The sequence below is a fragment of the Watersipora subatra genome, chromosome 9 (genome assembly GCF_963576615.1).
Source record: "Watersipora subatra chromosome 9, tzWatSuba1.1, whole genome shotgun sequence".
Taxonomy (NCBI): domain Eukaryota; kingdom Metazoa; phylum Bryozoa; class Gymnolaemata; order Cheilostomatida; family Watersiporidae; genus Watersipora; species Watersipora subatra.
Window position 1 is genome coordinate 34,799,792 of NC_088716.1, and position 24,286 is coordinate 34,824,077.

At 35.0% G+C, this 24,286-nt stretch overlaps 1 protein-coding gene across 2 annotated transcripts; it reads left to right on the forward strand.

Moving 5' to 3' along the window:
• Positions 1-111: 111 nt before the first annotated feature.
• LOC137404041 (ubiquitin-conjugating enzyme E2 J2-like) lies at positions 112-22,476 on the forward strand. Of its 2 annotated transcripts, XM_068090195.1 has the most exons (6): positions 112-196; positions 6,029-6,235; positions 8,812-9,046; positions 14,184-14,231; positions 16,211-16,291; positions 22,030-22,476. In XM_068090195.1, the coding sequence occupies exons 2-6, from the start codon at positions 6,099-6,101 to the stop codon at positions 22,102-22,104; spliced, it is 576 nt and encodes a 191-aa protein (XP_067946296.1). In that variant the 5' UTR covers positions 112-196; positions 6,029-6,098; the 3' UTR covers positions 22,105-22,476. The 2 variants fall into 2 exon arrangements, with proteins under 2 accessions (XP_067946296.1, XP_067946295.1); XM_068090194.1 differs by lacking the exon at positions 112-196 and having other exon boundaries at positions 6,019-6,235.
• The last annotated feature ends 1,810 nt before the right edge of the window (positions 22,477-24,286 follow it).

The window sequence follows — 24,286 nt, forward strand, 5'->3', positions numbered from 1 at the left end:
TCCGAGTTAGAAGTTTCACTCATCATTTCCAAGATTTTCCCGTTGAGACTGTTTTAAAAATTGTCATTCAATATGTATATGGCGTAGAAGTAGTACATTATTTGGTTACATACATTTGTGATAAAGCACAAAGTATTCATTTTGGTAACTGAACTTCATAGTATTTGATTCGCAAATGCGTTTAGTTACTGAGTAGGTAAGAGCGATTTGCTTTCTCGCTCTTTATAATGTCAGCTAGACAAGTCCCTAGCTCAATTGCGGTTGTGATCATAATTATTAAAACACCAAGTAATTTTAAGTTCGATTTCTTTGTTAGTTATGCCATAAACTCTATTATCTCAGAACATAAATAGCCTACTATGTATGTGTGAGAAGCACGTCAACTATAAACACTGTCTGTCTCCAAAAGATTTATCAAATGTAATCTGTTTATTGGGTACCCATTTTATTCTAACCTGTGATTGACGATAAGGAAATGCCAACTTCAAAAACTTAATTTTTATTCGATTTTTTTCTCATACCTCTTCTTTTTTCGAACACACTAGGCCTACAGCAAATACAAGTGGTGTGCTTCCATACCTGCCAACTCTCACGCATTGGGCGTGAGACTCACGCAATCACCCTAAAGGAAAAATGAAAAGGCGTGAGATTTTTGCCCCAATTTCCACAATTTTATATATACTATCATTGATACATCAATTGCCCCAAAACCAAATCTCACGCATTGCCCCACTCTTGGGTTGGCAGGCCTGTGTGCTTCTACAATTTAAGTTATTAGCTAGCATTTGGTAGTTATATTGCGTTGGAGGTTAGTGGTAGTGTGTTAAAAGTGTTAGTTTTTTATTATGTACATGGTTAGTGAAAGATTTTTCATTTAAGTTTTCTAACAGTTCATGATAGGCAGCTGTTATGATGGGCATAGTTCTTGGCTGGTATTGTCAGTGGTTCTCCATTGACCATCGCTCTGGTGGAAACCAAAGATGCCGGTCAGTTTTGTATCAGGTCATCATATGAACTTAACAGTGCAGTGTGTTTCTCTTCGTTAAATAGAATTCAAAGTAGGAGGGTATGTCTTGTTTTCTTGCGGCTTCTGGCAAGTGTGTCAATTTCAAGTCTTTCACTTGCAGCATATACACTGTCTCTTTTATGTGAGATATATATCTGATTGCCTTATTTTGAACCATTTTGATCTCAAGGCAAGCTTGTTAATTGGTGTGTCCAGTAGTAAAGCTGTATATTTAACATGTGGTCTGCATAGTGTAATGTAAAACTTGATTTGGTCCAAGAAAGTAAGCAAGATGGCTATATGGTTACAAAGGAATGTTATTTGTTTAAACGCACTTAAACTAGCTTCGAAGGCAAAAATCAGATATTTTAAAGCCAGTGCTTGTTGGTGCTCGTAGTTCATAAAAAGGTATGATTTTGTTTTAAAACAAAAACACCAAAATTGCCCAGCGCTTGCCCAGAAAACTTGATCAGGTTACAAGTTTTCACAAATTTGTTGTCAAAAGAATGCACTAGTGTGCACAGGAAGCATGGATGAAACGCCTGTAGCACTCAATATGATCTTGAATGGAGCTGTTAACAAAATCAGAAAAAACTGTGTTCGTGAAAACAGCAGAACACTCAAAGACAAAATAAACAGTCATTTTTGGCTGTTTGTCAAATGAAGCAAAGTTAAATCCCATGCTAATCTTCAAGCACAAAACAATGTCAAAAGAAAAACTTCCCAAGGACGCACTGGTGAATGTCATCCAAATTAGTGGATGGAGGAGGACAGACTCAGCCTCTGAATTAACAAAGTATGGATTAGTCGTTCAGAAGGATTACAAAAAAAGTGGTCTCCGTTAGTGTAGGGCATGTTTAAAACACACATGGTAGAATCTGTAAAAATTGCTGGTAGATGGAAAAATACAGGTGGGCAATCATCCCTGGAGGTCTGACAAGCGTGTTACAACCTTTAGATATCTGGATAAACAACCTATTTAAAGACAGTGTGCAGTGTATTTGGAACCTAAATGGGAACAAGACCTCAGAGCTCCATCTTTCTTTAGTTACAGTGTGTAAGTGGGTATATGATGAATGGCAGCAGTTAGGCTCTGCTGCAATCGTAAAGGCCTTTCTGGATTGGGAATACTAAACGAGCTAGATTGTACAGAAGACGATATTTTTGATATGAACCTGATTGATTTTAAGAAACAAGCGATGATTCTGAGAAATGATAGTGATGATTCACTTGATGTCACTTCATGGTCCTCAACATGTCCATAAACATTGTTCTTGTGCAAGTCGACCAAAAAAAGTATCTGTAAAATAAAACTTTGCGGTGATTGCAACCGCAAGTTTCCAAACCACGAATTTAACCACTGTGCAATACAGTCCTTAGCAATTTATCGCTCTTATCATATACTGTATAACCTTTTCTCGATTGCATATGCTAAATGGCATATTAATTGAAACTATTAACTCAATGAAACACAATGCTTTTTCGTGTTTTTGGGAACTTGTGTTTCCAGGTTGTTTGTAAGGTTCAATCATAGAGTTATCTCCCCCTAGAGTGATAACTACACGAGCGTTTCCGGTGCCAACAAGGAGCGTTTAGGCCACGCCTCTTTTTTGTGCTAGTCAGTCGTAGTGATTGACTAGATCAATAACATCAGCCATGAGAAGGGTTAAACAAGGATCATGAATTCCAGTTGAGATAGTAATTAATGCTCATATTAAAGAAATGATGATTATAGTTTATTACTCTAATATATGCTTATTATTTAAAGCAATTCAATACCTACCAGGGATTGCTAAACATATTATGGAAATGTTTACTTTTTCATTTCCATAAACATAAATATTTCCATAGTTTTAAGGAAATGGATATGGAAATTTTATTTTACAAGTATGGAAATGGTATGAAAATGGAAATAATATGGAAATGAATTATGGAAATGCTATGGAAATGGAAATGAATTATGGAAATGGAATTAATATGGAAATGAATTATGGAACTTTTATGGAAATGGAAATAATATGGAAATGAATTATGGAAATGGAATTAATATGGAAATGAATTATGGAACTTTTATGGAAATGGAAATAATATGGAAATGAATTATGGAAATGGAATTAATATGGAAATGAATTATGGAACTTTTATGGAAATGGAAATAATATGGAAATGAATTATGGAAATGCTATGGAAATAATATGGAAATGAAGTAGGGAAACATTATGGAAATAGAAATAATATGGAAATGAATTATGAAAATGGAAATTGTGACATACACGTAATCCCTGATACCTACATGACTTGCCAAGGCACTGAATAGATAGTGAGTGAAAGTGAAGGTAATGCAAGCAGTTACTCATAGATAACATACATAGTCATACTGGGGTTGTATTACATTGGTGTGATGGGAAGCTAATCAACTGCCATCAACTATGACCTGTACTACCCGGTGTTGCCCGAGTAATAAAAAAGTATTTGGACAGAAAATTTATTTTAATATAACATTTACTATTCTAACTTTTAAACTTCATATCATGAGAAAATATTTTTAAGCAGTTTAAATGAATTAAGAGGAAAAAGAAAACAACTCTAAAGGTTTGCAAGCTTTTTCAAACAACTACAACTTTTAAATTTCATATCATGAAAGAAGTGTTTTGTTGAAATAAATTAGGAAAAAAAATAAAACTGTAAATGTATTTAAATGTAAAATAATTAGCAAGTAATGGCTAAATATAATCTGTTTAGCTATGATTACAATGAAAAATTATTTAATAAATAAGGTAATAAAAAAGTCTATTTTATTTTTAAATAATTATAATTTAGTATAATTAAGTATAATTTATTTTTATCTAACATATAACAACATTTACTACTCTAACTTTCAAACTTTTTGCTTGCTTACATCAAGCAAAGATGTCCACTAACTAGTGGACATCTTTGCTTCAAGCTAGTCTATGTATTTGATTGATATGTATTGAAATCTAAGATTACATGCAAGGGCTGTTTGTGAACTGAGGTGACAATGAATCACTCTATCACCATACAATGTCAATACTTTCAGTTGATGGCAGTCGATTAGCTTCCCATTACACCAATGTAATACAACCCCAGTATGACTATCTATCTTATCTATGAATAACCAATGATATACAGCCCCTCATGTGTGGGGGCTGTATATCATTGGAGTAACTGATTGCATTAACTCATTTACTTAACACCATCTATTCAGTGCCTTTGCAATGCATGTAGGTATTGAATTGCTTTAAATAATAAGCATATATTAGAGTAATAAACTATAATCATCATTTCTTTAATATGAGCAATAATTACTATCTTAACTGGAAATTCATGATCATTCTCATGGCTGACGTTATTGTTCTGTCGATCACTGCGATTGACTAGCACAAAAAAGGGGCGTGGCCTAAACGCTCCTTGTTGGCACCGGAAACGCTCGTGTTGTTGAATGCGCAGTTATCACTCTAGGGGGAGATAACTCTATGGGTTCAATTGCTAATAAGTGGTGAAGGCTAATACTTTTTACGTGGTCAACTGTATTATTTTGAGTAGAAATAGCCTCTACATTTTCTCTCCACTCGGTCAGACTCCACTCGAAGTACCAGACAAAGGCAGCCAATTTCTCATTTTTACATTTACACCAGTATTGAGAGGTCTCAGTATCATCATATTCAAAGTTTTGATGGATAGTTTCTGCTGGAACAGTAACCTTTTTTATACACACACACTTCTATGCACAAATTGGTACTATTAATTCAATATATTCAGGATTTTTATTTTGTTTTCTCAGTTCGTATTAGTTGTATCATTACCAAATCATCTTTTATTGTAATCGTAGCAAAACAGGCTTAATTTAGCTATTACTTGCAAATTATTTCATATTTACATTTAAACACTTTTATATTTGTTTCATTTTGTTTCTTAATTTATTTGACCTGCATAAAACATTTTTTTCATGATATGAAGTTTGAAAATTATAATTGTTTGACAAAGTTTGAAAACCTTAACAAATGTTTTATTTTTCCGCTTTATTTAAACTGCACAAAACACTTTTCTCATGATATGAAGTTTAAAAGTTAGAATGGTAACTGTTGTTAAATGTTGAATAAAAATTAATTTTCTGTGCAACGACTTTTCTACCCCGGCAACGCCGGGCATTCACCTATTATTTGTACATATATTCACTTTCTAAAGGCTTTGTAAAGTATTTATCCTATTACTCGTAGGGTTCTTTACACTAGCCATAAACCTCCGAAACATAGAGAATATGTCATTTTTGTTTCACATAAAATATACATGAGCATATCTTAAATAATCACCAGTAAAAAGTTTTAAGTTGCGGTGCGAACTAACTCTAGTGTTCGCTATGAGCTGATTCAAGGATATTGAAATGTTAGCATAAACAATTTTACCATTTTTACACAGATTATTAGTAGGCTATTTTTACACAGATATTAGTCGGGAGGTATTTCTGTTATTAGTCGGAAGGTATTCATTTCTGTTAGTAGGCGGGAGGTATTCGTTTCTGTTATTAGTCGGGAGTTATTCGTTTCTGTTATTAGTCGGGAGTTATTTGTTTCTGTTATTAGTCGGGAGGTATTCGTTTCTGTTATTAGTCGGTAGGTATTCGTTTCTGTTATTAGTCGGTAGGTATTCGTTTCTGTTATTAGTCGGGAGGTATTCGTTTCTGTTATTAGTCGGAAGGTATTCGTTTCTGTTATTAGTCGGTAGGCATTCGTTTCTGTTATTAGTTGGGAGGTATTCGTTTCTGTTATTAGTCGGTAGGTATTCGTTTCTGTTATTAGTCGGGAGGTATTCGTTTCTGTTATTAGTCGGTAGGTATTCATTTCTGTTATTAGTCGGGAGGTATTCGTTTCTGTTATTAGTCGGGAGGTATTCGTTTCTGTTATTAGTCGGGAGTTATTCGTTTCTGAATAAATTAACACACATTATTAACAGACTTGCTGAGTTATCTTATTCAGTTTTAATTGTGTGTAGTTATTATTGCAGTTCATGTTGGAGTGGTAGTACATACAGTAGATGCAGTACATACAGTAGATGCAGTACATACAGTACATACATGGCTTCAAATACTCCCAAAAAAGAGGCTCAAGTTATAACAGCTCACGCAAGACTGCGCAAAGATTATCTCCGCTTGATGAGTGACCCTGTTCCATATGTTATCGCTTGTCCGAAGGCAGACAATCTCTTACACTGGTGGGTGCCGGTGTTTTATGTATTAGTTGCAGTATATTTCTATATGAATCACTAGTATATTTTGATTGTTTAAACGTTTGTAACTGGTATTTGTGCTGTGTTAACATCCATAAAGAATATCTACAAAGATTCCAAATTGTTGTTGAGAGTTTTCTATAACAAAATATGAAAAATGATTCACTGGTTAAATTTAGGTCAATTGAAATATGCATGCATATTATTGCTGGGCACGGGTAGTAGTACTCGTTGAACTCGCGGGTTTATCTTCTCTCGAGTATCGGGTAATAGAGATTTCAGGTATTCCGGTCCTTCGGGTTTTGCCTTTCGAGTTCGGGTTTTGGTACACGGATCCGTCGGGTAGTGTGAACGAAAACTCGGTCTATTGCACCCTGCGCTCTTAGTCTGGGCCCACAGGGCATTTCTGTGTCATTTTTGCTAAGGAGGCACGTCAATGGGGTATTACGAGTCTTTAATTTAATAGATAGAATAAAGCATCCCGTACTTTATTTACAATACCTACCGGAGATATTGTAATCAAGCAGTGATTACTTGTCATTAAAAGGTGAGTAGAAATACTTAAATCAAATTTTATTTGCGCAATCAGCCAAATCGGCTTCGTAAACAATTCTATGCCTTTTTTAATACGGTGCGTGTTTGCTTTCACCGATAACACATAGATCCTTAGTCTGTTTCCGCTATCGCCTTGTTAGAAACTGTCATCAGCTTCAGTAGTAGCAGTAAAAATTTAATAACTCTGTTTAAATTGATTACCACAGCTAGCTATTATGGATTACATAATTCATTATAACCAAGTTTTACTAAGCCAACAAGCCTTACTAACGGAAAAAGCCGATAATATAAAGTTTTTTATGAGATTTGGAGCACCATCTACAAAAAATCAGAGAAATCCATAGAACATGCTTAAGTATTAAGCTACCATAGACCCTATCTTCTGCCACCTGTTGACACGAAAATTCCCTGTGGCCCCAGACTATCTTGACTGTTTAACAATCCGCCTGTTAACGCTGCGAGTACGAATGTCAGTCGATAAAAACTGTGAAAAATGATAAATAAATTGAAAATAAATATAATTGCTTTGTAAATTTGAAAATATATCTGTTTAGAAAATTTAAACATAAAATCCATATCAACAAACCCGATACCCGAAAAACCCGTAGACAAAGAAATAACCGAGCCTAGCACTACTAGCTACCCGATACTTGAAAAACCCGAACAGAAGGGGGCGGGTCTAAACTCGTTGACCAAGAAGTACTCCTGCCCAGCACTAATACATATGTACATATATGTGGTTGAACTATGCATACATATGTGCATGTATGTGGTTGAAATATGCATACATATGTACATGTATGTGGTTGAAATATGCATACATATGTACATGTATGTGGTTGAAATATGCACACATATGTACATGTATATGGTTGAAATATGCATACATATGTACGTGTATGTGGTTGAAATATGCATACATATGTACATGTATGTGATTGAAATATGCATACATATGTACATGTATGTGATTGAAATATGCATAGATATGTACATGTATGTGGTTGAAATATGCATATATATGTACATGTATGTGATTGAAATATGCATACATATGTACATGTATGTGATTGAAATATGCATAGATATGTACATGTATGTGGTTGAAATAAAACAGGGTTGACAAGGAAAAATGCATTTCTGAACTTGTTTACTAATATTAGCAGCCATACATTGCTTATCCAGAAATACACGGTATGCTGCCATGAATGACTTGTTAATTGGTTAATTGCTTATCTGTTCTTATTATTTGCTTATATGCTGCTTTATGTTGTGGTTAAATTTCAGTCTAAGTCTTCAAAAGATGATAATTTGTGGTTTGGTTTTTTAAAAGCTGTAAGTCGAGGAATTTCAGTTTTGCTTGTCTAGCAAACGGAATTTCTTAGTCTCATTATCGATGTTCTATTTAGCAAAGAATTTCATAGTCTGACCAACTTACTTTTATTTCACGAGCTTCAGGACACTCATTGCCCAACACAGTTCATTTTTCACTCCACCTTTATTTTAAAAAGCTAAAAATATTCTATGTCGTCTTTATGAAAACCAAAAAAAGAGCGAAAATGATTAAACAGCATACCTATTTTCACCACAACTAACGCGATGTGTGAGCAGCTAGTATTTTTGGATAGCATCTAAGTTTAGAAACTGATCTGCTTACCATCTAGCAAGTTTAGGCAATTGATCATCAATCCCTTAAGAGCTACCCCAACAACACTCATATTGCTAATATCATACCAAACAGTAGCCATAAAAACTCTTAAATTTCAACTGTCAGAATTATATTTACAGCTCCTTGTAATTTAACACCTGGCTCTGAACCTTCTGTCATAACTGATCTTCAATATTTTAATGTTAGCCTGCGTTGCTAGTTTCAGCATCACCCATTTTTATTCCTCTTTCTTTATCAGATAGACTTTTTTAACGTCGTCATCAGTTTTACGAATTCCGACGGCACTTTCACAAGATAATTGAATAGTGATGTTTTGGAACCTTCTTTTTTAACTTAGGCACTATGTCCTCACTGGTCCAGAAGACTCGCCCTTCGCGGGAGGTTATTATCATGGTAGACTAGTATTTCCTCAACAATATCCGTTCAAACCTCCCAGCATTCTGATGATCACACCGAATGGTCGATTCAAATGCAATGTCAGACTCTGTCTGTCGATGAGCGACTTTCATCCTGAGAGCTGGATTCCATCTTGGTCAACCTCTACTATACTCACAGGACTCCTCAGTTTCATGGTAAATAAATATTGATTCTTTTCCTTTTCACAAACTAGCCCTCCCTGTGTACTCAGCTATCGCTAAACTCAATAGGCATTGTTATAATATATATATATATATTTATTTCTATACGGTTTACAACAATTATATATATGATTGTTGTAAACCGTTGTCAATGCTCGGAGAGGTTAGTGTGTTTAACCTGATACCTTACATATATCAACATAATGGTAGAATTTCACCTAGAGAGTGTTTGAACTTTAACCTTCTTGCCCTACTAGCTAATCAAGCTGTGAAATTGATGAGAAACTGCCTTTTGACACTGTCAACAGTTTGTGGCTGTCATGCACTGCCTATAAGTCTGGCAAAAATTGCTTCTATTCTGTACAGACAACTCATTTGTGGTCGCTAAGTATTACAGAATGCTTTTATAACTACCATAACTACCATACCACGGATTTCACTTTCTCCTCCCCATTGCTCTCTAGCACTCACAAAATGTCAATAAAATCTGTATCAACTTATTGTATTACTATTATACCTGTACTACCCTAAGACACTTATATTTCGCTAGTATTTAGTTTCGTGAGTAGCGTACAGAGTAAAATTTCGCTGCAACTTAATTTCGCGGATCTGATGAGTGCGAAAATATAGTGATGTGAAAATAAATGCAGTAAAGCAAACATAATTAGATTCCTCAGGTCCAGTTCACTAGTAAAAAAAATTTCAATTTGGGACTAGTTTGTATTTGTGAACTGCTGGTAGAAATGTGTGGGCGAGATCGACAATGCAACTTGATCGCTTGCTGCTATTTGTTTCTTGGACTATCAATGACGTCTAGGTCCTTGTCGCCGTGACTGATGTGGCACCAATATTATATCTCAAGTATTTATAGCACGCGGTGGCAATGCTCATGGTTGTTATTGTTTTTGGTTGGTAATAAAATTCATCGCCACAATAATTATTATTTAATTTTATGACTTTCCCTACCAGACTTTCATCCTCATCAGTTACAAATTCAGTGACTAAACTAATATCATCATCTTCCTCATTTGTCTTGGCTTTTCCACAGGCCCATTATCCCTGGGGCGGCTGGCCGGCTGACCCGCCCCAACTTTTTAGGAATTTTTGGCAGTTAAGTATAGTCAAACTCGGAGAACTCGCCCTCGGATAAAATGTAAAATTTTATCACGAACACTTGGTTAACTCGAACGGATTTGTTTGGTCCGTTCCCATGCAATGATAAATTGCTATAGATAACTCGACCTCAACATCATTAACTCGAACAGTTATTTGCCCAACGGCTACGGGAACGGTTTTTATCGCTGTAGAATATCACTTTATTCCAAGCCATAGAGATAAACGTTAACTTTTAATAGTTCTTGGGCGTCATTATTATCATGATCTGCAAAATATTTTTGTTAACGACTTTTATAAAGGTTTGCAAAAGGTCAAGTTTTACCAAACATCCGTTTGGCAATGGCCCAACGAAAGAGTAAAAACCTTCGGATGAACTTAAAATAAAATCAGCCAAATTGATCTTTGTTAAAACGCTCAAAAGAAAAAAGATGTCTTTTTTCTGAGCGTTTCAACTGCGGTCAAGTTTAGCCTATTTTAATCTGAAAACATCCTGGCAGTCACATCACCTAAAACAAACATATCTCAAATAATAGAAAAAATGTTTATACTTTCCGATAAAATCTTTTAAAACTTACGTGAGATGCCCGGTTGAGGCCCTACATGAAATAAACCTGTTGAGGTGGCTGATACTGCCCCTCCAAACCCCCAGATGCTCATAACTAGTCACCTAATATGAGCTGCCCCAATTTGCAACCAGGGAATACAGGCCTGCTTTTCCAAAAGAACTTGTTATCTCAATTTGCTTTGCCACGCTGCTCAGTCGGCGTATTAACTATGAGTTTAGCAGAAAATGCCCAATGAACCCAACCACACACAAAGTTAACTGCATTTCTAATATGACGATTTTATTGTGAATACCAATGAACAAAGCTATTTAATTTCGCGTTTTCGCTCGTTCGTTATGATAGTTTAGTTTCGCTCATGAAATTTTCGCCAGAGGATACCTGCGCGAAAATGCGATAGTTAGATGACGCGAATACATAAGTGTCCTAGGGTACTATTATACTCGTACTACTATTATACTCGTACTGCTATTATACTCGTAATACTATTATACTCGTACTACTATTATACTCGTACTACTATTATACTCGTACTACTATTATACTCGTACTACTATTATACTCGTACTACTATTATACTCGTACTGCTATTATACTCGTACTACTATTATACTCGTACTACTATTATACTCGTACTACTATTATACTCGTACTACTATTATATTCGTACTACTATTATACTCGTACTACTATTATACTCGTACTACTATTATACTCGTACTACTATTATACTCGTACTACTATTATACTCGTACTACTATTATACTCGTACTACTATTATACTCGTACTACTATTATACTCGTACTACTATTATACTCGTACTACTATTATACTCGTACTACTATTATACTCGTACTGCTATTATACTCGTAATACTATTATACTCGTACTACTATTATACTCGTACTACTATTATACTCGTACTACTATTATACTCGTATTACTATTATACTCGTACTGCTATTATACTCGTACTACTATTATACTCGTACTGCTATTATACTCGTACTACTATTATACTCGTACTACTATTATACTCGTACTACTATTATACTCGTACTACTATTATACTCGTACTACTATTATACTCGTACTGCTATTATACTCGTACTACTATTATACTCGTACTACTATTATACTCGTACTACTATTATACTCGTACTACTATTATATTCGTACTACTATTATACTCGTACTACTATTATACTCGTACTACTATTATACTCGTACTACTATTATACTCGTACTACTATTATACTCGTACTACTATTATACTCGTACTACTATTATACTCGTACTACTATTATACTCGTACTACTATTATACTCGTACTACTATTATACTCGTACTACTATTATACTCGTACTACTATTATACTCGTACTACTATTATACTCGTACTGCTATTATACTCGTACTGCTATTATACTCGTACTACTATTATACTCGTACTACTATTATACTCGTACTACTATTATACTCGTACTGCTATTATACTCGTACTACTATTATACTCGTACTACTATTATACTCGTACTACTATTATACTCGTACTACTATTATACTCGTACTACTATTATACTCGTACTACTATTATACTCGTACTACTATTATACTCGTACTACTATTATACTCGTACTACTATTATACTCATACTACTATTATACTCGTATTACTATTATACTCGTACTGCTATTATACTCGTACTACTATTATACTCGTACTACTATTATACTCGTACTACTATTATACTCGTAATACTATTATACTCGTACTACTATTATACTCGTACTACTATTATACTCGTACTACTATTATACTCGTATTACTATTATACTCGTACTACTATTATACTCGTACTACTATTATACTCGTACTGCTATTATACTCGTACTGCTATTATACTCGTACTGCTATTGTACTCGTACTGCTATTATACTCGTACTACTATTATACTCGTACTACTATTATACTCGTACTACTATTATACTCGTACTACTATTATACTCGTACTACTATTATACTCGTATTACTATTATACTCGTATTACTATTATACTCGTACTACTATTATACTCGTACTGCTATTATACTCGTACTGCTATTATACTCGTACTGCTATTATACTCGTACTGCTATTATACTCGTACTACTATTATACTCGTACTACTATTATACTCGTACTACTATTATACTCGTACTACTATTATACTCGTACTACTATTATACTCGTACTGCTATTATACTCGTACTACTATTATACTCGTACTACTATTATACTCGTACTACTATTATACTCGTACTGCTATTATACTCGTACTACTATTATACTCATACTACTATTATACTCGTACTACTATTATACTCGTACTACTATTATACTCGTACTACTATTATACTCGTACTACTATTATACTCGTACTACTATTATACTCGTACTACTATTATACTCGTACTACTATTATACTCGTATTACTATTATACTCGTACTGCTATTATACTCGTACTACTATTATACTCGTACTACTATTATACTCGTACTACTATTATACTCGTAATACTATTATACTCGTACTACTATTATACTCGTACTACTATTATACTCGTACTACTATTATACTCGTATTACTATTATACTCGTACTACTATTATACTCGTACTACTATTATACTCGTACTGCTATTATACTCGTACTGCTATTATACTCGTACTGCTATTATACTCGTACTGCTATTATACTCGTACTACTATTATACTCGTACTACTATTATACTCGTACTACTATTATACTCGTACTACTATTATACTCGTACTACTATTATACTCGTATTACTATTATACTCGTATTACTATTATACTCGTACTACTATTATACTCGTACTGCTATTATACTCGTACTGCTATTATACTCGTACTGCTATTATACTCGTACTGCTATTATACTCGTACTACTATTATACTCGTACTACTATTATACTCGTACTACTATTATACTCGTACTACTATTATACTCGTACTACTATTATACTCGTACTACTATTATACTCGTACTACTATTATACTCGTACTACTATTATACTCGTACTACTATTATACTCGTACTACTATTATACTCGTACTACTATTATACTCGTACTACTATTATACTCGTACTACTATTATACTCGTACTACTATTATACTCGTATTACTATTATACTCGTACTGCTATTATACTCGTACAGCTATTATACTCGTACTGCTATTATACTCGTACTACTATTATACTCGTACTACTATTATACTCGTACTACTATTATATTCGTACTACTATTATACTCGTACTGCTATTATACTCGTACTGCTATTATACTCGTACTACTATTATACTCGTACTACTATTATACTCGTACTACTATTATACTCGTACTACTATTATACTCGTACTACTATTATATTCGTACTACTATTGTAGTTGGAAGATGAGCCAGCGGTCGGCTGTCTAAAATCCTCGATGGAAGTCGTAAGTATTGATACAGTGACTAAATATATATTGTGTTGAGAGCAAAAAATTCTGTTTTTATTCTTTGGTTTTAAAAATGTTTGATACCCAAATAGTCGGTTCTCCGCTAAGTGAGAATTGTCATAAAGTACCGAATAACAAGAATAACAAGATTAATTGTCTCTATTGCTATATGGGTATACTAAGGCTAAGAAGTGACCACCCAGGAGGCTTTCTCGACAAGGTCAACATCTCTGCTTCCAAACACTTCTCATATTCTTTGTTCTCTCACTCTTACTGCTTTTAGACATTCAACTGCTTATCCTAAAAATTCATTTCATTTCATTAGTGATGTCATCAGACTAGCCACACGAAATTGGTAAGGGATTTCCCCTCAGGATTTTAATACTTAATACCTTCTTGTAAAAGTATATCACGCAACATTAACCAATCAATTAATCAATCAATGCTCTATTAAACGATTGCTTAGGAATACTAGCCATTCATTGAGAGGAGATTTTGTAAGGTACTGTAGCTATTCTTGTAAGGAATACTAGCCATTCATTGAGAGGAGATTTTGTAAGGTACTGTAGCTATTCTTGTAAGGAATACTAGCCATTCATTGAGAGGAGATTTTGTAAGGTACTGTAGCTATTCTTGTAAGGAATACTAGCCATTCATTGAGAGGGGATTTTGTAAGGTACTGTAGCTATTCTTGTAAGGAATACTAGCCATTCATTGAGAGGAGATTTTGTAAGGTACTGTAGCTATTCTTGTAAGTGTGATGGATATGGTTTAAATGAGACTAAGGCAAAGATGAATGATAACGTTCCGCTTCCAACATAGAAGCAGAGCCTGTGAAACTTGCTCAAAGGTTGAGCAGATCAATGGAGAGACCACTTTACCAAGAACACAAGATTTTAGGTGATTCAGATGGTTGTCTGATGGTAGGAACTTTGTATCAAATTAATCCTAGCCAAGGAGACCACCATCTGTCGGACATTATGAAGAGGCTGAGCATATTCGATCGATTGTTAGATCTTACCATCGTGTAGCCACCATATCCATCGTTAAACCCTAGGTTTAAAGATGAACTTCACAAAAATTTAGTAGATTTTATACCCAAGTGTCGGTATTTTTCTATCGCTAACAATTATTTTGGATGTTTGAGGTGATTTGACTGCCAGGATGTTTCGTGATTAAAATCGATAAAACTTGATCGCGGTTTAAATGCCCAGAAGAAACATAAATACAAAATTATGTCACTATTTGATATCATTGTATTAGTTGATATTAGCTATTGCATTCGAGTGGCAGCGTTACACGTCTCTATTCTGTCGGACTATTTACAACTATAAATATTCTAATCGTACATTCTTAAACTGTGTGTTTTAATTATGATCCAGATTCACCAGTTTTAATCTTGAGACATCCTGACAATCAAATCACTTCAAACATTAAAGAGAGTTGGAAATGATTGGAAAATACTTTCTGATGGAAATCATTAAAATTTGTTGCCAGTTCATCTTTAAAACAGTTAATCTAGTTTTAACTAATTAGGAATAAAGACAATTGTTGCAAAGTTTCTACTAGAGATTTACATTATTAGGCAAAAAAAACAAGAGATCGCTTGATGTTACAAATTTGGTGAGTCTGGGTGGGAAAGACTTCCAGCTTTGATGGAATGAAAATAGGAAACAATTGAGCATGTGGGAACCAAGAGCCGACAAAGCATGCAAACCGGTTTAAGTCCTGGGAGAGCATCAAGCTGAAGGAGGCCACGTGTTAGCTGGATATGGTCAGCAAATTAATAAAACTGAACTGTTTTTTAACAGCTCAAAGATGAAAAAATGTGTTAATCAATATTTGCCAAGTTTGGCCATATATTTTCTTCTTGTGGCGTCATTTAAATAGAATTTTAAACTAAATAAGCTTTATAACTAAAAGCTTGTTTCTATCTGCAAGGCCAATTTAAAGTGAATTTAAAACCTTGCTTTCAGAAAAGGAACTTTGCTGCAAAAAGCATAGAGTTCAACCTGGCAGATCGTGAATTCTGGGAATTATTTCCTGACCTTGCCAAGGTAAGTTTTTTGTTTGTTTGTTGTAAACATTTTGTAATTACTGTTGTGCCCACAAGTTCATCCGATTGTTATTTTAGTTTAAAACTTTTACCCGTTAGATGTGGTTGCGTCAAAATTGAGTTGATTTTAAAAGAAAGTATTTTTTTTGTCTATTAGTTGATATGTTGTTTGTTGTGTTAGACGATCTCATTGTCAAGATATTTGAAAAATAAAATCAAAAAAATTCGATCGCGGTAAAAACGCTCAGGCCGGAAAAACATGCCCAGACTTGCCCAAAATGATGTAACGCGTGATACAACTTGCCTCTATCTCTTGTATTCACATCGGCTATTGCGATAAAAGGTATCAGGTCACTTACCCTCTGGCCACTTACCCTCTGGCCATATACCCCCGGTCATTTACCCCCTGTCCACATACCCCCCTAGGCTATATACCCCCAGGTCATTTACCCCCTCTCCATGATATCTTTGAAGAGTGAATGACAGGTGGACGCATTGAACCTGGAATTACCTCCTACATCCATAATGATAGACTTTGAAAATGCTATTAAAATGCACTTCACACTGCATTCCCCGATACTACATTACAAGGATGCTTTTATCATCTATCACAAGCAATCTACAGGAAAGTTCAAAATGACGGCCTCCAGGTGCAATACCAGAACGATGTAGATATAAAGATGTGTATTCGCTCTAAGGCAGCTCTCACAGTCGTGCCTGTAAATGACATCGTGGAACCATTTGAGACATTTTCGGATAACATACCTGAAGTCGCCCAACCAGTTGTGGACCATTTTGAAGACACGTACATTGGGCTACAACAACGTAGAGGTCGACGTGAACCGAGATTTCCTCACTTAATGTAGAGTAATCACGGAAAAGCTGTTAACAATTTGCCTCGCACAAACAATAATGTTGAAGGATGGCACAGACACATGCAAGCAAACATCAGTGCCTACCATCCCAACTTCTGGCATTTCTTGATCATACTTCGTTGAGAGCAAGCACTAAATAAAGTCCCCCATTACCCAATTGATAGCTGGTGAACCGGCATCAACACAAAGGCCAAAATATCGAGCTATACAGTATTGCAGAGACTACAGACAATAGTTGCGGACTATGATAATAGACCAATTTTTGAATTCTTTAATGGTATAGCACACAATATTCAAATGTAACTTCATGATTGTCTAAAAATAAATGTCCATACATGTGCTTGTTTTGCAAATACATGTAAATTACTGTCTGTTTGTATTAAAATAAAATTTTGTGATTAGATTGTAAATAAATGCATTCACTTTTAAGTGTATTTTTAATTTTTCATTATTAACTACTACATGTAATTAAGCCATGACAAATTAGCAAGTGGTTCATGTGATTTAAACCAAAGATTAACTGATTTAAGTTAAACTGTATTATGTGTTGTGTGGGGGTACTTGACTTGGGAGGGTATATAGCCTAGGGGGGTATGTGACCAGGGGGTAACTGACCAGGGGTGTATGGCCAGGGGGTAAGTGGCCAGGGGGTAAGTGACCTAAAATCCGATAAAAGTCTAGTCCTACGCGGCTCTATTGGCATATATTTTATCTTGTATTTGCTCGTGTTGGCTAGAAGAAAGTTTTAAATCCATCTACATATACATTATTAACAATGTCTCAAACGCTTCAAACAAGGAAAATTAAAAACGTCATATTAGCTTCTTCTGAATTCTGTGTAAACATCTTAGTACCGACTACCAATTCTACCGGTCTATGGTAATTCTGCCAAGCAAACTATGTAGAGTAAGGTCTTTGTATCAGCACAGTTCCGTCGCTACCCACACTAATGATATACAGCCTCCCAAAAGCCCCGCCCTCATTATGCCCGTCGCTTATCCTGGGGGTCGGGCGGCATATCATTGCCCACACCGAAAACTAGTTTCTTACTACCGTAAATAAAATAAGTTAGCTGCGTCTTTAAAAAGAACATGTGGTGAAACCAACTACATCCCTACAACTCATGTACATTTTGTAGTCAACTGTCAATGTTATCGAGTCATTATTGGTATTAATTTGTAGAAAAGAATTCACTGGTCACATTTGATTAGTTGATTCAAGTGCTAAACAAATGGTCGAGCTATGCAAAAGTGCCTGTCCATGCAGCTCTGAATGCACTTCATAAATCCATCTATCAGAAAAGATTTCAGCACAGGTGTCAACAGTGTTATGATATATTCAATGTTCTGCAAATCATGTTTTGCATTATCTTCAACAATATTATTCTATTATATAATTTTTACAAGCAAAAAATTCTCACCTCAGCATAAAGCTTTTATTGAAAATATCCATCAAGTCGTGGCCACTCACATAGTTCCAGCTAATACAATAAGACAAACTCATCTACTGCAACAAACTCAAACAAAACATGGTTTATGCAGCACACATTCAAGTCTCTCTTTCCCATTTATGGCAGTTTCCACACTGACAAAGCTGGGCCACATAAACATCCTGTAATCAATAAAACAAATGCAATAAATATATTTCGTTCATAGATATGTCATTCTAACACGTATCTACTGAAAGCTTTCAAATTGGGGTTAGATAGATTGCGAGTGTAATTTTAAAAATGAATAAAGCATAAGTACGCCAAGCCAATGATTCGAAGCTTTGGTTCTGGATGTTAAAGATGTGCATTGGTCAATCGATTTTCTTCACTTTCTACAAGTGAGAAGCGAACATCTAAAGTCAAATCATAAATCTAATTTATTAGATAAAACTGCCAAAGAAAATTTAACGCAAATATAGCTAGGTGAAACGATAAAAAATAATAACGATGATTGGTGATAGCATTAAGTTATAATTTTATTAATTATGACATCTATTAATGAGTACTAAAATTATCACCATAAAAGTTGATTTGCAACAAAATTCACATTATAGTTATTTGGTATCGAAAGATTCACCATGTCTTACTCTGTTGTGTTGTAAGTGCCAAATATGTGGAAATGTGATTACAAGCTCTTAGAAGCTCAAAAATGAAAAGTGGCCGTAGATTGGAATCTCTTTATTTCGATGACGTAACCACGAAATTGGGTTATCGTCTTGTCACGTATGTTCTCACGTGAATTGAAAGGCCAATACAATGCTTTATATAAAACTTATCATAGTACTAGTTTATGACAACCGCTTCGAGTTTTACCAAAGATCCCGGTATCAAATATCGATTCTCGCTACTTTAAAGTTTTGTTTCGCCATTATTCAATCGTCAAGTCGTTCTCTGATCATGTGACCCAATACTTCGCAAATAATTTTTGCAGCACTTTTTGGTTATCACAGGTGACCAACAGGTTCGTCATGATTATCAGACAATGATATGTACTCCTTCGAGCTAAGGTTGAAAAGTTTAACGATTTTTTACCGTAAGTTATAAAATACCAGTGCTAAACGTGACAGCATTACAATGACGATAAAATAGACGCGTAAGAACAATAGACATAGTTTTATTGAATGCGTGAAGTATATTTGGGAAAATATTTCGACGAATAAGGTTGCATGAAAATGTAAACGGAAAGCATCTCTCACAACTACGTCACATTTGAGCCGTTTTGGAAAGATAATCCAAACTACGGTTGTCTTGTGTGGCTGCGATTTTCTATTCGTTTTTGAGCTTTTAAGAGCTTGTAATCACCTTTCCACATATTTTGCACCTACAACACGACAGAGTAAGACATGGTGAATCTTTTCATATCAAATAACGGTAATGTGAATTTTGTTGCAAATCAACCTTTAAGTATATTCATCAATCTAAGCCATTGTATTGCTAGATGCTATGGATTAAGAAGAAGCCGTCAAGAACTCACTGTACATACGTATCTCGCACGCGCAGGAAATTACATTATAACCTCAAACAGGGAAATAAAATCTGAATGTAAACTCAACAGTATATCTATAGGAGACTCAAAGTAAAAGATAAATTTACCTCCATTCTCCTATCTTCTTCCGTAGCACTTTAACCACCTGATGCCCAGAAAACTCGGAGTCACCTTTGCCGTAACTTTACAGTAATTTTTACAATTTTGTTGTTCGTCAATAAAATATGTCGATCGAGTAATTCATTAAAGTAACAATGATAATTAATTTAGTAAATATCGATGTCCATGCGAATTAATAATAGAGTGAAGTCCCTAAATTTGAGATCACAGACAACACGTTTTACGAGTGATAACATTTATTTCGACCTATATAAAAAGTTCGTGCTGGTGATTGGCTAATGAAGCGGCCTTATATTTATCGCTAGTGGACTCTTTTCGGGTGTATCACTAGTTACGTCACGAATGAAGCGCCCGCTGGAATGTGAGCTTTTTAAAAGATGGCCTCATTCAAACGCATATATCTCTGGACAGGATCGGTCTACAAAGACAAAAATGGCATCAAATTGTAGCTGATGTTTTAGCCTTTTATTGGTCTTAATTTCATTAAATCGACCATTTTGACGCAACCACATCTTTAATATAAAAAGCCTTGTGTTCTTCCCTATACGCTGTGAACAAGCTTCTCTGCCTATGGTTGGGTTATGCAAAGAATCGTATAAAATTTCATTGCGCCATATTTGTTGTTCATTGGCTTATCGCCAGTAAGTTCTCATCACCAGTAAGTTCTTTTCGCCAGTAAGTTCTTATCACCAGTAAGTTCTTATCGCCAGTAAGTTCTCATCGCCAGTAAGTTCTCATCGCCAGTAAGTTCTTATCGCCAGTAAGTTCTTATCGCCAGTAAGTTCTTGTCACCAGTAAGTTCTTATCGCCAGTAAGCCCTTTTCACCGGTAAATTCTTATCACCAGTAAGTTCTTATCACCAGTAAGTTCTTATCGCCCGTAAGTTCATATCACCAGTAAGTTCTTATCACCAGTAAGTTCTTATCGCCAGTAAGCTCTTATCGCCAGTAAAAGTATTGACACTCTGTCTGAAGTGGTGAGGTGATATGCTCTAGTTTCACTTCAGAGCAATTATTGAACAAGTTGTTAAGTATGAATAAGCTTTGATTTATGTGCAGTGCACATATTACGTGCAGTGCACGTAGACTTATTACAGTGCTGAAAATTCCAAATAATCATTGAGAATATTAGTCATTCTTACCTCATTACCAGACCTACTTATAGTTTGGATACCCCACTGGACACCCTTTCAAGCTCCAAGTTCTGTTGCCATTTGAGTTTTGTGGAATTATGTTTACATGCACACATATAAGATTTTCAACAACTGCATATTCGTAGCACTAGCCTAGCCAAGCCCATAACGCTGTCTTTAGTGATAAACAGACTATTACACATTCAGTGTTATTCAAAATATTTGGCTGTGAGACTTAACAACAGCGATTTTGGTAGGTACGTTTGTGAAATCTACTCTAGTAGTAATTTAGTGGTCAGGTACGTTTGTGAAATCTACTATAATAGTAATTTAGTGGTCAGGTACGTTTGTGAATTCTACTCTAGTAGTAATTTAGTGGTCAGGTACATTTGTGAAATCTACTCTAGTAGTAATTTAGTGGTCAGGTACATTTGTGAAATCTACTCTAGTAGTAATTTAGTGGTCAGGTATGTTTGTGAAATCTACTATAATAGTAATTTAATGGTCAGGTACATTTGTGAAATCTACTCTAGTAGTAATTTAATGGTCAGGTACATTAGTGAAATCTACTATAATATTAGTAATAAAGTCTGGTTTCCTTTAGTTTCAGCTTAGATTTCACATCATTTGGTTTTAGGAACTTGAAGAACAAGTGAAGCAGAAGAAGGTGCATCAAGGTGGTGACTGCACTAATAATCCAACAAACTCATAGTATTCGTGAAATATTTTGTTTTGCAAATATTGCTAGAATACTGAGAGTTTTAGTACTTGTGACGAATGCTGCCAATGCAATGCTGTCAACAAGTATTATTTCATTTTGGTCCAAAGTATTATTAGAGTAACTAGGTGAACTCATCTCAGTGAAGGTTAGAGGTCAAATGCTTTTGTCATTATCTCTTTTTCATGTCTTGTTTTTTGTGTCATTTATATACAATACCAATTATCAAGTGGATTATTTACAAAATTGTATGCATATTATTTTGTTACCCTTTATATTATGTAATTATTTGTGCATCTGTAAATGAAAGTTGTGTGTTATACACGTTGAGATGGATAAAAAAATATACAATATGGTTAATACAAGCGGGAATTGAAATTGTCTTCTTACACTGCTAGTTCCACCTTTGTAAGTAGTCTCACTTGTGTTATGGTTCGACCTTTGCTAGTAGTCACACTTGTGTTATGGTTCCACCTGTGCTAATAGTCACAGTTCTGTTATGGTTCCACCTTTGCTATAGTCACACTTCTGTTGAGGTTCCTCCTTTGCTAATAGTTACACTTCTGTTGTGGTTCCACCTCTGCTAATAGTTACACTTTAGTTATGGTTCCACCTTTGCTAGTAGTCGCACTTGTGTTATGGTTCCACCTTTGCTAGTACTCACACTTGTGGTATGGTGTTAAGTTTTTCATAGTTGCCATTTCATTTTTTTCTGTCAATCATTCTTTACTTCACATACTGATTTTGGTGGCGTTTACCTAATGATTTGGTATTGCCTGCTGACTTAATGATTCAGTATTGCCTGTTGACTCAATGATTCAGTATTGCCTGTTGACTTAATGATTCAGTATTGCCTGTTGACTCAATGATTCAGTATTGCCTGTTGACTTAATGATTCAGTATTGCCTGTTGACTTAATGATTCAGTATTGCCTGTTGACTCAATGATTCAGTATTGCCTGTTGACTTATTGATTCAGTATTGCCTGTTGACTTAATGATTCAGTATTGCCTGTTGACTTAATGATTCAGTATTGCCTGCTGACTTAATGATTCAATATTTCCTGTTGACTTAATGATTCAGTATTTCCTGTTGACTTAATGATTCATAATTGCCTGCTGACTTAATGATTCAGTATTGCCTGTTGACTTAATGATTCAGTATTGCCTGTTGACTCAATGATTCAATATTTCCTGTTGACTTAATGATTCAGTATTGCCTGTTGACTTAATGATTCAGTATTGCCTGTTGACTTAATGATTCAGTATTGCCTGTTGACTTAACGATTCAGTATTGCCTGTTGACTTAACGATTCAGTATTGCCTGTTGACTTAATGATTCAGTATTGCCTGTTGACTTAATGATTCAGTATTGCCTGTTGGCAAATGATTGAAATCACTTTTTTCTGGTTAGGCGAAGTTCTTAAAATGAGATATGAGCGAGGACAGAGTTTGGTTAGGAAGATTTGTCTAATTTTTAAACCATAATAGCTGCAGAAAAACTTCAGCACCCTAGGAGCTTTTCACAGGTCACTATGTAACCAGTATATGCTGGAGTTACGATTACCGGTAGCTGCAAACTGTGATTAGCACAAAATTTAGCGCTAAAGCAATGTTAGTTACCATATTTTATTTGCTGTGGAATATTAATGTTTAGCTTCAACTTGCTGGCTTTTTGTGAATCTGGTTACATCATGTTATGTTATTTGACTAGGAAGATAACAGAGAGATATAGTGATAGAAGTAGGTGACATCTAATGCATGCTTTCTGCAAACTATTTAACACATCTAGCTAATAGTGAAACCAATGTAGAACACCTAAAACACCTTTATCTCTTTTCTACATCTTCTTTGCCACTCCCTCCTCTTCCCCACCACCCCTGCCCACTTCACGCTCAAACTATCGTTTGTTCTAATCATCATGTCACTCTCATTCATGCCATACGCTTGGTATAGCTGTGTCTATTACCCTTTGGCATAGTTTAAGGAAAAGAAAAATGATTGCCATAGCCTAGTGGTCTAAAGCGTTTAGCCTGTGAATAACACGCCTGGACTCGAAGGCTTGAAATAGGGTCAGATGTAGGGCATTGCTAATCTGGGGAGTTACAAATGCAGACGATACATATTGCTGTTACACAGACTGATAATAATACCAGCAGGTATTTATTAGTATAGTAT